At 36.7% G+C, this 14,780-nt stretch overlaps 1 protein-coding gene across 9 annotated transcripts in view; it reads left to right on the top strand.

The window, feature by feature from the left end:
• The window catches only part of LOC138753426 (ribosome quality control complex subunit NEMF), a 109,188-nt gene that overhangs the window by 38,725 nt on the left and 55,683 nt on the right, over window positions 1-14,780 (top strand). For all 9 annotated transcript variants that reach the window (XR_011351160.1, XM_069916397.1, XM_069916398.1 and 6 more), the window contains 7 exons: window positions 935-997; window positions 5,644-5,721; window positions 6,171-6,379; window positions 8,614-8,796; window positions 10,663-10,726; window positions 12,622-12,710; window positions 13,185-13,288. Coding sequence is in view for 8 of the 9 variants with exons in the window: in XM_069916397.1 (XP_069772498.1) it covers window positions 935-997; window positions 5,644-5,721; window positions 6,171-6,379; window positions 8,614-8,796; window positions 10,663-10,726; window positions 12,622-12,710; window positions 13,185-13,288 (790 nt within the window). In the remaining variant the exon portion in view is untranslated. The remainder of the gene's footprint in view (window positions 1-934; window positions 998-5,643; window positions 5,722-6,170; window positions 6,380-8,613; window positions 8,797-10,662; window positions 10,727-12,621; window positions 12,711-13,184; window positions 13,289-14,780) is intronic.

Genomic DNA, 14,780 nt, shown 5'->3' with positions numbered 1-14,780 from the left:
ACCCGCATGCTCTGCCAGGTGCTAACTCACACTAAAGCCTCTCCCCATCGTGGGGCTGCTACCAATTTCCCATGGGGTGACATACCTCCACAAAGTGGCCAGAGGCGGTCCCGAGACCTATGCCAGGGCATTAACCTGGGCTAGGTGTCCAGGTTTGGAGTCCCGGAGCATCTTACCTCCAACAGGGGAGCACAGTTTACCTTGGAGCTCTGGGTGGCTCGAGCCAAACTGTTGGGAACCCAACTCCATCATATCTCAGCATATCACTTGTAGGGCAACAGGTTGGAGGAGCAGTTCCACAGACACTTAAAAGCATCCCTGATGGCCCAGCTCAAGGGGCCCATTTGGGCAAATGAACTGCCTTGGGTCCTTCTGGGGATACACACTGCGCCGAATGAGGATTTTAATGCCTCCGCAGCAGAAATGGTCTGTGCCACACCCTTGGTAATCCTGGAAGAGTTTGTGGCTGCTGCCAAGGATCCAGAAAACCCCACAGTTGCACTGAAACAGCTGAGGGAAAGATTGGGTACCCTAGCCCCACCACATTGGCCCAAGGACTTGCACACCTGTGAGTTTGTTTTTGTGTGAAGGGTTCTAATCTGGTGCTGTCTTTAAGTAATTTGTATATTTCTCCAGATGCTCAAATTCCCTCCCACCCTTCAAAATGTATTGGGTTGCAGGTTAATTGGGCAGAATGGGCCGATTGGATCTGTTACCGTGCTGAAAGTCAGTATGTTTATATGCACTTTTAAGAACAGATGAAGATTTTTCTAGTTGGGTGTAATTTGTACTTTATTGATTAGTTTGCTAACAGTATGTGATGGGGAATTTTGGGGTTTTATAATACCTAAATAATTTTAAGAAAGGCTACTGTCCTTTTTCTATTGATAATTTTTTATGCTAATTTTATCAAAAATGTACATGTTTTGTCCAGGCTGTTGATGAGTTTTACTCAAAGTTAGAAAGCCAGAAGATAGACATAAAAGCTTTACAACAGGTAATTTTAAAAAAAATCACATTTTAATTACTGAAAGCATATTGAAGTTCTCTTTCATCTTCATTGCCTTTAAAGTGATTCTCAACCTTTTGTTTTGGCTATGACCCACTGAGGACTCTGTTCAAAGTTTATGGGCTCCTTTCTCTGTGAAGCAGTCAAGTTTTGGTTTATTCTGTACCTCTCTCCTTCCCACTACATAAAAAAAATTTGTGTTATGCAAGGAGAAACGAAAATGAGGCTTTTACTAAAATGTGCTGTAGCCCCAGGGGGCCATAGGACTTCTATTGAGAATGGCTGGTTTAAAGTGTCAGTTTGATTTTTGCCAGTCTTTGAGATCACTGTTTTAGAAAATGTGATAGAGGAAGCTATAATTTATCAGATGACTAACCATGTTATTGTTTTGAATACACTTTTGTAAATGAAATTTAAATGATGTTACAATGTTGTATGGATCAAGCCACATATTTAAAATATTTAAACAATTAATAGCTTATGTCATTTAACAGATTTTGTGCAGTTGTTAAATAGAATCTTCACTACTAGTGGACAACATTCCTGTTGGAGAAACCTTTAGGCAAACTAGAGTGTTCTGCTGCCAATTCAATCAAAAGTTCTATAATCCTGGTATTAATATACATTCATAATATTGAAAAAAAAAGCTATTTTTCTAAATTTTCACTGCCTTGCAAAGAAAATTTTGTTCAGTGCTTGTTCAGAGGTAGATCTTTTTAAATATTTTTTTCATTTTTTCCATAAATATTTTCATACATTCTTGAAACATTTATATATTTCAAATATATATTAAATGTTTACAAACAAAAGAAAAATAAATATTTCTCCCCTTTTCCCTCCCTGCCAAATATTAGAATATAACTTTGTGCAACGTTGGAGCTTTTGCTTTTTTTTTTGAGATTCTTTTTCTGGGATATCACATCTTTAGGGTCAAGTTTACAATTGTACCCTTACATAATCTAAGTCTTCTTTGGCTTGGCTTCGCGGACGAAGATTTATGGAGGGGTAATGTCCACGTCAGCTTTTCAATCTTCTTCAGCATGATGCTGAAACAAGCCATGAAAGACCTCAACAATGAAGACACTGTTTACATCCGGTACCGCACGGATGGCATTCTCTTCAATCTGAGGCGCCTGCAAGCTCACACCAAGACACAAAAAATCAACTTGTCCGTGAACTACTCTTTGCAGACGATGCCGCTTTAGTTGCCCATTCAGAGCCAGCTCTTCAGCACTTGACGTCCTGTTTTGCGGAATCTGCCAAAATGTTTGGCCTGGAAGTCAGCCTGAAGAAAACTGAGGTCCTCCATCAGCCAACTCCCCACCATGACTACCAGCTCCCCCACATCTCCATCGGGCACACAAAACTCAAAACGGTCAACCAGTTTACCTATCTCGGCTGCACCATTTCATCGGATGCAATGATTGACAACGAGATAGACAACAGACTCGCCAAGGCAAATAGCGCCTTTGGAAGACTTCACAAAAGAGTCTGGAAAAACAACCTACTGAAAAACCTCACAAAGATTAGCATATACAGAGCCGTTGTCATACCCACACTCCTGTTCGGCTCCGAATCATGGGTCCTCTACTGGCATCACCTACGGCTCCTAGAATGCTTCCACCAGCGTTGTCTCCACTCCATCCTCAACATAATCTAAGTATGGCTGCCATATATTAATGAAAGTGTCATATTTATTTTTTAAGTTGTAAGTAATTTACACCATGGGTATACAACTATGCACCTCCCTGTAAGTAATAAGTAGGGGAGAATTGGACTTCCAAATGATTGCTATACATAGCCAGGGCTACCTTAACAAAAGAGATTTAAAATTTAGTCAATTTGTTGCTCACGTCCATAAGGTTGCCCAAAAGGTACATCTCTGAGTCGTATGTGAAGGTCACTCCTGTTATTTTTAGTGTTTCAGCGATATCATGCCAGAGTGGTCTTACCATTACACATGACCAAGTAGAATATATAAAGGTTCCAATTTCAATGCCACATCTAACGCATATTTCAGATTCTGATTTATGTATTGTGGAGCAAGATATAACTGATGTAGAAAATTAAATTGTACCAGTCCATATCTTGAATTAATCATTGATATCATACTGTCCAAACACCAGAAAGACCATTATTCCTCTGGTATTTTAACACCTAGCTCTGACTCCCACCTCTCCCTCGACCTTTGTAGGCCTTGCTTAATATTTTCTCCTTGGAGAGTAGCGTTCATCCTAGTTATGAATTTGGGTGTATTTCCCAGTTGAATCATCCCTCCACTCCACTTCATTACTTTAGGGCAGGGCCATTGTGGGACCCCATCTCTCTTGCAAGAAGAACCTCAACTGAATAAAGCAGTAGAAGGTTCCATTTGACAAATTATATTTATGTTTTAGTTGTTCAAAGGACATAAGTAGCCCTTCTTCATAGCAATCTTCAAAATGTTTAATTCCTTTCTCATGCCAAATATTTAAAATTTTGTTGCCCATGTTCATGGGCAATAGTTCATTCTGGCACAATGGTGCTTTTGGTGATATCCCCACTTTTTTTCCAATACTATAATTAATCTCATACGAAATTTTAATCATGTATTAGAATGGATAATATTTATTAAAATCAGGTTTTTCTTAATCCTCCCAATTTATATTCTCATGTCAGTTTTCTGTAGAGATCTTAGGTACTTCATTATTCCAAAGAAATTGACTTGTATGACCATTAAGTATCTTAAAAAAAATTCTTAGGCAAAAAAATCAGCAATGATTTTGATATCACTTTCATTTTCGCACAACCCTTCCAATTAAGGTAATTGGCAGGCCTTTTTATCTTTGTAAATCCTTCTCTATCTTTCCAAGCAGTGGGAGATAGATAAGTATGTACACATTTTGTAAGTTATTATCCACCATTATTCCTAAATATTTAATTCCATTCAGTTTCAATTTAAACTGGTTTCCTTTTTGATATCTTTCATTGTCAAAGTTTGTCATTTGGCGTAATGTCACTTTTTTCAAAATTTATTTTGTAACCTGAAACTCTCCCGTATTTTTCCAATGTGGTCTGTAGTTTAGTCAAAAACTCAGCAGGGTATGACAAGTATAGTAGCACATCATCTGCAAATAAGTTAATTTTATGTTCTTCCTGGCCAACTCTGAATCTCTTTATATCCGGTTCTCTCCTTATCATTTCTGCTAATAGCTCAATCACCAAAACAAAGAGGCATTTAGACAGTGGATACCCCTGTTTACTGGATGTACTCAAAGGAAACATCGACGGCATTTGGCCATTGGCTATAATTTTGGCTTGTGGTTTATGATAAATAATTTTTATCCAATCAATGAATGTTCGGTCCATTCTAAATTTTTCTCATACTTCGAATAAGAATGGCCATTCTAGTCAATCAAATGCCTTTTCTTCATCTGATGATACAGTTATACTTGGATTTTCTTTAGACTTAGCCAAATGAATTATATTAAATAGTCTGCTCAAATTATCTGCAGAGCGTCTTTTTTTTTAAACAAAGACCACCTGATCTGAATTTCAGTTTAGGTAGATATTCCCAAAATTTTATAATCTGCATTTAACAAGGAGATAGATCTGTATGAAGATGGTTTTTGTGGATCTCTTTTTTTCCCATAGTATCATAATAATAGCTGTTGAGAAGGATTCCAGAAGAATCTTAGTTTCAAATGTCTTGTCCAATACCTCCATAATGAGAGGCATCAAAAGATCTTTAAATGGTCTATAGAACTCAGGTGGGAAACCATCTTCACCCAGTGACTTATTTGCCTATAATGTATTCAAGGCTTTTTCAATCTCTTCTCGAGTAAAGGGAGCATCCAATCCCAACTGATCTCTATCTTCCAATTTTCGGAGTTCAATCACTAAGAAAAATTCATCTATTTCAGTAGAATCTCCTATCAAATCTGATTCAAACACCTTTGTATAGTATTGTTTGAAAGCATCATTGATTTCCTTCTGATTATATGTTAATTTGTCAGGCTCTGTTCGAATTGGCTCCCCTTGATGCTTTTAGTTGCCATGACAAAACTTTATGTGCTCTATCTCCCATTTAATAGTACTTCTGTTTTGACTTTAAAATAGTGTTTTTTCTATTCTATGTTTGCTATTTCCGAAGGGTTTTGAAATGAAATGTTGGCGAACTATTGCCTTCCATAGATACTGCTTGACTTGATGAGTTCTATAGTATTTTGTGCGTTGCTCCAAATAGTACTGTAAATCCCCTGCTATTTCAGCACCTATGGGGATTGATAGATGCTGGATAAATGAATTTTCTGATTGCTTGAGATTGCATGGTTTGGTGATCGAACTGTTAGGGGCCACCAATTTTAAACTTCTGTATTTTTTACCTATTTTTTTTCCACAATCTTTTGTGTCAGTTGCTTGAAGCTGCTGGTTGCTTGAATATGGATAACAGGGATTTTACTGTACTATAATTTACAGTTTCACTATATGGAAAATAATCTATGTGATTTAGCCAGTAATTTGAAAGCCACTTAACTATATTTCCTGCAGAACTTCAAGGCCATGAGATTCTATGATTTTGATGAAAGAGGTGTAAGCAGCTTATGGAATAGATATAAGCATTTTTATGCAATGCCAAACTTTCTATTTTCAAGGAAAAACAAGCATTGAAGAAACTAGATAATGTCCGTAAAGACCTTGAGAAAAGATTGGAATCATTACAATCAAATCAGGTAAAAGGTGGTAAATTGTTAATTTACTGTTGTGAACATCAACGTCATAAAGTAACCATATTGGAAATATGAACTGTGCACCAAATAGTATTTGGGAGTAACTACCTTGTTGAAACTGAAGGTTCATTTACAATTTTTCTGATCTTGTATGTTATCTGATGTTAATTCTCCTTCACCATTACCTTTGCCCTTATTGGGCTTGTTTGGTAGCCATTTACACCTCGGTTGTAAAATTCTCGTCCTCTTTCTTGCATGGCTTCCTGTATCACCTTTAGCTTCACTCCACCTTTACAGATTCCTTAAAAACCAGTTCTTCAAATGTGGTTTCGGTTCCCCCCCCCACTTCATTCTTATGATTATTCCACTGAACTAACTTAACAGTTTCATAGTATAAAGATTTTATTAAGGGGATCACAAATAATTTTATGTTTACTTACTTCTTTGCCTAGGAATTTGATAAGATGAAAGGAGAGTTAATTGAGATCAATCTGACTGTTGTTGACAAAGCTATTGAAGTGATACGCAGTGCTTTAGCTAATCAGATTGACTGGACAGAAATTGGAAGCATTGTAAAGGAAGCGCAGGAACAAGAAGACCCTGTGGCGTGCTCCATTAAAGAGTTGAAGCTAAATACGAATCATATTACATTGTTGCTAAAGTAAGTGTTTTATTTGTGTAACTTTTAACCCATGAAGAAAGCTAATAAAAACTTTGGGAAATCTGCAGTTCTTAAAACTAATTTTTGCTCCATAATTTTATTTCATCTTTATTATTTTAAATTAGGATATCAAAATGTTTCTCAAATTCTCAAAGTGAACGATTCTTATTTTTAATTTTGTTTTCATATTTTCAAAAATGGAATGAGGCTGTGTGGTCCACTGATGTATACAGAGCAATCCCATCACCATATTCCCTCTCTTTAACCTGTTGTCTCTCAAATACCCATTGATAGGCTATTGATTCTTATGGCATTCACCTTCACTTGGAGAATTTACAATAGCCAATTAATCCAACAATCAGCAATGGGAGGACCTCCCAACCAACAATGGGAGGAAACACTGTTCTTGGCACAAATCCACTCAATAACAGGGAGAATATGCAAACTCCATAGAGGCCAGGCATCAACCCCAATTATTGGAACAGTAAAGTAAGCAAGTACTGGCTCAGTGCCTGTGACAGTCTTGTACTACTCTAAATGAATCTGCTCTCTGGGTTAAGCTAGTATGAAATAAAATATTTATTAAATAGAAATAGGTTAGCATGTTCCCTTGTAGATTCAGTAATGTGCTGTTCAAGAAAGCCATCATGTATGCATTCCATGAAGTCCTCAAGGTTGCCTTGACCAATGCATGCTAAAGTGCCCCACGGTAACAACTGTTCCGTCCTTGCATCCCTCCAAAATTTTTTGGTTTATTGCCTGTGCCACGGAAATGTTGTTATTGGGTGGCCCATAGACAACTCCCAATTGTGATTTTTTTTTTTTCCTTTACTTTTCAACCTGATGATGTTCCCAATAGTCATGTCACAGGGTCCTGGATTTGTGCGTTTCCGCCTGTATTATATTTGTTCTTCAACTGGTATGACTTGTTGCCTGAAACTAACATGATTGATGCCTACCAGTAAGCCAGGGATAGATCCCACCAAGAAATGCTTAAATAAAGTTCAACAATCAGCTAAACCATGACCCTAGGCTTACCTGGCAATCAAACCTTTCAAGGATCCTGAATGCCATTGGCATTAAAAACAATCTACCATTATTTAAAAATCAATAATGCAAAAAGTTTAAAAAAAGGGAAAATTGAATAATAAAAATGAATTTAATGAAAAAAGTCACCTTCATCTCATGCAGTCATTCCTCGACAATGAACTGAATGAAATCATTATTCCTGTGTTAGGTGTAACCTAATTCAATGGACACATTTCTTGGTGAAAATTCTCAGGAACTGTAGCAAGTTCATTCCCTGCTGCTCTGTGCCAGGAGAAGCCCAACAGTCAGAATAGCCCCAATGAAGAGTAAAAGGAGTTCATTCAGGAATCTTAAGCCTAATGACGGTTATGTTCAGAAATCCTGATGGTTCAGCATGGAATTTCCAAAAATTTTCCAGCATGTTTCAGCCTGTTGTAATATTTTGCTTAAAAACGTCACAAGGTTAAGAAAAATAGAGGGTTATGTGCTATGTGGGAAGGAGGGGTTAATTAAATTGGTTTATATTGATCAGCATAATATTGTGGCTGAAGGGTCTGTACTTTTGTGTCCTGTTCGATGTTAAGCCTTGGGGATAACATGAATGGCAGAATCATATTTAAAATAATGGCTCCCATTCCTGAAACAAGAAAAAGCTATTTCTGTCACTTAATACAAATGAGTTCACTGCTAAGTTGCTTCATATTCTGGTCAAAAAGCCTGTGTTTCTTAGTATTTCCTATAATTCAAAGCTCATTAAGCAGATAGTTTTCATTGCCTATGTTTTATGAATACTTCTGTTGTATTTTATTGGTGTTGATTATGTACAAAATTCTATTGACTTTGATTAGGTTCAGAACCTAGACTGCTATAAAACACATTCAGCTGCACCATTTAATCCTGTTTGTTATTTTGCCATTCGTTTTTCTGGATTTTTTGTTGGTAGGATAGTGATGAACTTTAAAAGAAATGATCTCTTTTCATCCTTAATTTTACTTGCATTCTTAATCATAAAATATTTTCAAATTGTTTTAAATAACCTAAAAATGAGATGTCAGAGATTCCTCAACGATTTTTCACTTGTTAGGGTTTTTGTTTTCCATTATCCTTTATTTTTAAAGAGCAGGGATGTGATATAGTATAAAATGTCAGTTATTATATGGTTTGTGTGAGTTACCACTATTAATATAATTCTGTACTTTGTTTAGAAATCCTTATGTTACAGATGAAGAAGATCAAAATGTTGATCTGGATGAAGATGCCGAAAATGAACAATTAAAAAGCAAAAAGAAAAAGAATAAAAATAAGCAGCAGAAGAAACTACTGCAGAAGAACAAACCAATATTGGTAGATGTGGACCTTGGCTTGTCCGCTTATGGTAATGCTAAAAAGTACGTGCTCATCTCATAAATCCATACAATCTGTGACTTTAATGTTAACATTTGAGATTGTGGTATTCAGATATCAAATATCTTGGGAACTGTAGTGAATGAATTGTGAAATTAGCAGTTATTTTTTGTAATTGGAATATTTAGCCATTAAGATATTTGTACATAAAAGATTATATAAAATCATTTATTTTTTTTTAAATTTTTTATTTTTCACACCATAAATCACATTAGCCATGATATACACTTTTTCTTTTTCACACATTTACAGTGACTTTTTCTCCCCCCCCCCCTCCCTCCTCCCAAGCCACCCCCCCCTCTCATCCATTTTAGGTATACAATCTAGGTTGCATTAATTCAGTCAGACAATGTTGTCATTCAACAAAAATACACCAGAAATTCTACAGAGTCCATTCTTTTCTTTCCTTCTCCTTCCATCAACTTAGGTAATGTTTGTCCCTGGTAGGTTTTCGCTATTGTATTTAATGTAAGGCTCCCATACTTGTTTGAATATTTCAATATTATTTCTTAAACTATATGTTATTTTTTCTAATGGAATACATTTATTCATTTCTATATACCATTGTTGTATTTTCAAATTATCTTCCAATTTCCAGTTTGACATAATACATTTTTTTGCTACGGCTAGGGCTATCTTAACAAATCTTTTTTGTGCATCCTCCAAATCAATTCCAAATTCTTTGTTTTTTATGTTACTTAGGAGAAAGATCTCTGGATTCTTTGGTATATTGTTTTCTGTTATTTTATTTAATATCTGATTGAGATCTTCCCAAAATTTTTCTACTCTCTCACATGTCCAGATTGCATGAATTGTTGTTCCCATTTCTTTTTTACATCGAAAACATCTATCAGATACTGTTGGGTCCCATTTATTTAACTTTTGCGATGTAATGTATAGTCTGTGTAACCAATTATATTGTATCATACGTAGCCTCGTATTTATTGTATTTCTCATCGTTCCAGAACATAATTTCTCCCATGTTTCCTTTTTTATCTTTATATTTAAATCTTGTTCCCATTTTTGTTTAGTTTTACCATTTGTTTCCTCATTCTCCTTTTCTTGCAGTTTAATATACATATTTGTTATAAATCTTTTGATTAACATTGTATCTGTAATCACATATTCAAGGTTACTTCCCTCTGGTAAACTCAAATTGCTTCCTAATTTATCCTTCAAGTAGGATCTCAGTTGGTAATATGCCAGCGCTGTATCTCCAGTTATATTGTACTTATCTCTCATTTGTTCAAAGGATAAGAATCTACTTCCTGAAAAACAATTTTCTATTCTTTATAAAATCATTTATTTAAGGGAATTATAGAATACTCCTCATGCTTTGCACTACTGATCCTTATTTTACACATTCTGATGTATTCCCTCTTGCAATTAAGAATCCTTATCTTGTTAACTCATCTCCTTCAATGTGGTAACACTATCATGAGCTAGAGTGTAATTCGTTATAACCCTGCGAGTGGTGCCGGAATTAATTACTTGCAAGTTCCTTCTCAGTACCCTCGCTCAGGCTTTCCTGTTCTGCCTAGAATTGCACTAAATTTTCAAGTGTTGCTGAATTGCCGTTAAATATGCAGATTTCATTGTCACAATATGGATAGTTCATGTAATTAATATTCTGATGCACAGATATAAAACATCTGATCTTGTAATGAGAAAAAGAAAATGAAGAGACTGGAACAAGTTGTTTTGGTTTTGTATTTAATTGCAGACAGCCAAGGAGGGGCTAGTGCACAAAATAGGCAATAGGATATGTATTTGTCCATTTTTGGGGCATGTTAAATACATGCACAACTCTGGAATTTGTTTATTTATTTTCAAACCATATTTTGATGCAGATATTATGATCAAAAAAGACATGCAGCAAAGAAAGAACAGAAGACAGTTGAAGCTGCGGAAAAGGTAGGAAATATTTCTCAAATCCACTTTATTATCTCTTTCATGTTACGGATTTAGTATTTTGAAATTGACATAGATAGCAGAAAAATTTAAGCATATTTTTGCCATGGATTTTACTGTCTAGTTTATCTCTTGAGATTGAGGGGAGAATGATTTGTTCCTGTGTTTCTAATGGCCCTGTTGAACCAGCCACAATGGTTCTCTTGAGCGGCCTGATGATAACTTCAATTTTGAGATTTTTCTCTCCCCCTGTATTTCAGAATGATGTAGCTTTTCCCACCGTGGTCAAAATTAGTGAAGTAGATTGATACTTCAGTTAAGGTTCTGACTATTTTAAAATTTCAACTGAGAATTACTTGTTCACTTTTGATTTTTTTTTTGCAATGTTGGATTACCATCTGATCTTAGGAACAAGTACGATGTTAATTGATGAGCTTTCTTTTGGTTTCTATGATATATACCATAAATTCTAGATGCTTTGAGAAGAGTCTCCTTGTAAAACATATGTACTTGTATAAAACCAAAATATTGTGAATCCCAGGAATCTGAAAGCTAAATAGAAAATCCTAAAAAAAAATTCAGCAAATTGCAGAGGGAGAGAAACAGAGTGAATGTTTCTGGTAGGTAACTTTTGTATCCGAACCATTCATTGACCTGAAATGTTAACTTTGTTTCTCAAATCAAATAAGCTCCCTGAATTGCTGGGTATTACCTGATTTCATTTTGTATATATAGTTTGTGCCTCAGATTACTTCAGAGAGCTGAAAATGCTCATTCCTTGAGTGTATTTAAGGCTGAAATCAGTTAATTTTTGGAGACCAAATGAATTGTATTTGAGGATATAGTGGGAAGACTTCAGAAATCTGAAGTCCAGCATCTCTAAGTTCAAAAATGCCGGAAGAACTGGTGGACCACAAAAACCTGCACTATTGCATTATTTCATTTACTGAACCTTCTTTTCTTGCTCTTTCTGTAATTCTGAATATGTGTTATCGATCTTTTATATTTATTATTTCTTACCATACTGGGATAATTTGCTGTATAGTTACAGTACAACTCTGGTTATCCGAAATAGTCAGGACCGGGCCTATTTCGGATAAATGATACTTTTAAAAACAGCTCAATAGCATCAGTAAATCACTTGTAACAGTGTTTAAACAGCAGCAAACAACAAGAGGAGGCTTTTGAAGCATGAAATAATGTTTAATTCTCACCAATTTTCCACCTGTGATACCAGTTTGACTCCGAAAAAATGTCGGATAACTGAGGATTTCTGATTGTTTTGAATATTCTCATTTATCCAAAATTTTTGGAGGCAAAACTCACATTACTTTCAGGTCCAAAAAAATGTTGGATAACTGAGCATTTCAGATATTCTGATTTTGGATAATTGGAGTTGTATGTAGTTTTAACATCAGTACCTGTTTGGTGGCACATTGTAATCATGTCTATGACAATAAACTCATTATCAACTGATCTTCTCACCCAGGATCAGCCACAATCTTGTTCAGTGGCTGGACAGGCTTGAAGGACTGCATAGTCTATGACAGGGCGGCATGGTTAGTATAACAGTTATCACAGTGCCGTTACAGTGTCACCGACTTGGATTTGCAGCCACCGCTGTCTGTAAGGAGTTTGTACGTTCTCCCCGGGTGCTCCGGTTTTCACCCACCCTTCAAAACGTACAAAGGTTGTAGTTTAAATGGGTGTGTTTGCTTGGCATGAGCACATGGGCCAGAAGAGCATATTATCTAAATTTTCCCATGTAAACATAAACTATGTCTAAATTTTAAATGTAGGTTTAAGATTATTTAATTGTTGATGTTTATTATTTTGTTCCAAGTGTTCACATTAATCTTTTAAAATTTATAATTGATTCAATATTTAATTTATTTTAGGCATTTAAATCAGCAGAAAAGAAGACAAAAAAGACATTAAAAGAAGTTCAAACTGTCATTACAATTCAGAAGGCGAGGAAAGTGTATTGGTAGGTTTTGTGGTATGTATTGAGTATATAGAGCTCACTAATTAGCCTGATACAAATTAAGGAATTATATTCTTGTTACGTTCAAGTCAATCCACCTTTCTCACTAATTTTGAAGTGAACGAATTTGTCTCAAAGCATTTTTTTTCAGACTTAGAATTTAGTTTTTAAATTTGCGTTTTGATTTGTGCTGATTGGGAATAAATTTTCAGTGTTTTATAATTCAGTTACATTTTATTCTAACTTGCTGCCCTTAAATTCAGAACAGTATTTGAACAATCAAGCTTTGCCAATTTTTGAAAATGTTTGCATGAAGATGTAGATAACTGCAAAGACCGAAACAAAGTGTTGGTGAATCATTTTATTTCTGAGGTTATATAAGATTTGCCATTGACTTTTCAGTTCATTAGTGGCTTCAGATTTGAGAGTAAGTGTTTTCAGTACATTATTATTACAAACTTGCATTTTCTTCTGTAGGTTTGAGAAATTCTTGTGGTTTATCAGCAGTGAAAACTATCTCGTAATAGCAGGCCGAGACCAGCAGCAAAATGAGCTAATTGTCAAACGCTATCTTAAATCAGGTTTGTATGAGCCACTCATTTTTCTTTTCCATAGCTGTTGTTTCTGCAGCTCTGAATAGTTGCTCTTTCTTAAATTAACATACAGTTCAAGTGGTTGGTATGTTTTTGTCATTTGGGATTCAGGGTGATTTCTTTATCTATTCATCTAAAAACATGAGATCATATTGAAAAATTACCATTAAGCACATCAAAGATCATTCCATCTGCTAAATAAATTCCCTCATTAGTATTCCTAACACTATAGGCCCTTTCAAATCCCCATGTAAAAATGGGGTTAACTGGGCAATTTGCTTGGTTAACGACCCAGGTTCATGGCTATTTGAAAGGGTCCAACCGGGTCCCAGACCTACCTCAGAGGAGTTCAGGGAACCAAGTAAAACTTACCAGGGCATCCTCCTCTGGCAATTAGAAAAGGGAAATGGCAGACCCGGTTACTCTAGTGACGTCAGCGCTTGCATGCTTGGGTTACAGGGTAACCCCTGGCTGGCTCAATGTAGGATGCTCCCTCGATGTGCCGCTGTCAAGAAAGGGGGCGAGGGGGTTGTTGCCACGACATGCCGTTACTGTGAACGGGGAGAGGAGGTGCTGTGATGTTCTGCTGCCGCGAATGGGAGGAGGGGTTTGCTGCTGTGACGAGCTCCTCCCGTTCGCGGCAACGGCTCAATGCAGGATTACAGGAGCAATGGCTGTCTTCCTTATCCATAATCCCCAATGCCACCTGAACCCACTCTGGCACTGGCAGCATCCCTCCCTATTTGTGGCAGAAATATGTCGTGGCATCACCTCTCCTCCCCAAGGTCGCGGCAGTGGCAAGTCACTGGGGGGATGAGGTGTTTTTGGAGAACTTTAAACAGAAAGGGATTCCCTGTGAAGCTGCCCGTGACTGCATGACACGTCACTCCTACGTCATCTTAGAGGTGGGATCCCCCTTAAATCACTTGTGATGTAACAGGCTGCTATTTGAAAGGTGCAGGATCCTGCCTAAACAACTCAGTAATCTCACCCTCACCCAGGTCGGCTATCCAGGTGCTGTAATTTGAAAGCGCCACTGCTGATTACATGTGGGTTGAACTGGGTAATTTACCGGGTCTGTACCCAGTAATCGCATGGTGTGAAAAGTCCCAACCTGGCAGGGCAAGTTAAATTCAAAGGGCTGTGACACTTGCTGGGGGCAAACGTCAGAGCCTAGCCGAGTTAACTCACTAGTCGTCTTCTGGCTGTGTGAAAGCACAACCTGCTCTCGCATTGTCACCGCTGGAGGCAAAACTCCCCCACCCACTTAACTAGGTAAATTATGGTGCAGTGGGAAAGGCTCCTGAGTGCAATATGCCTGATAAGTTTACCCAGTTTCTAGGAGGGTTGGCAGTGTGAAAGTCTGGGCACTTTTCAAAGCTCTTGCAAAAACTCTGAGGCCCCAATATGTCTAGCATGGGGCAGAGCTCTATCACACCTAGTAAAAGATAGTATCAGTAAAACATGTATGGTTCATTAC

The sequence above is a fragment of the Narcine bancroftii genome, chromosome 2 (genome assembly GCF_036971445.1).
Source record: "Narcine bancroftii isolate sNarBan1 chromosome 2, sNarBan1.hap1, whole genome shotgun sequence".
Classification (NCBI taxonomy): Eukaryota; Metazoa; Chordata; class Chondrichthyes; order Torpediniformes; family Narcinidae; genus Narcine; species Narcine bancroftii.
The sequence above is the reverse complement of the archived record's forward strand: the minus strand, read 5'-3'. Positions and strand labels throughout refer to the sequence as shown.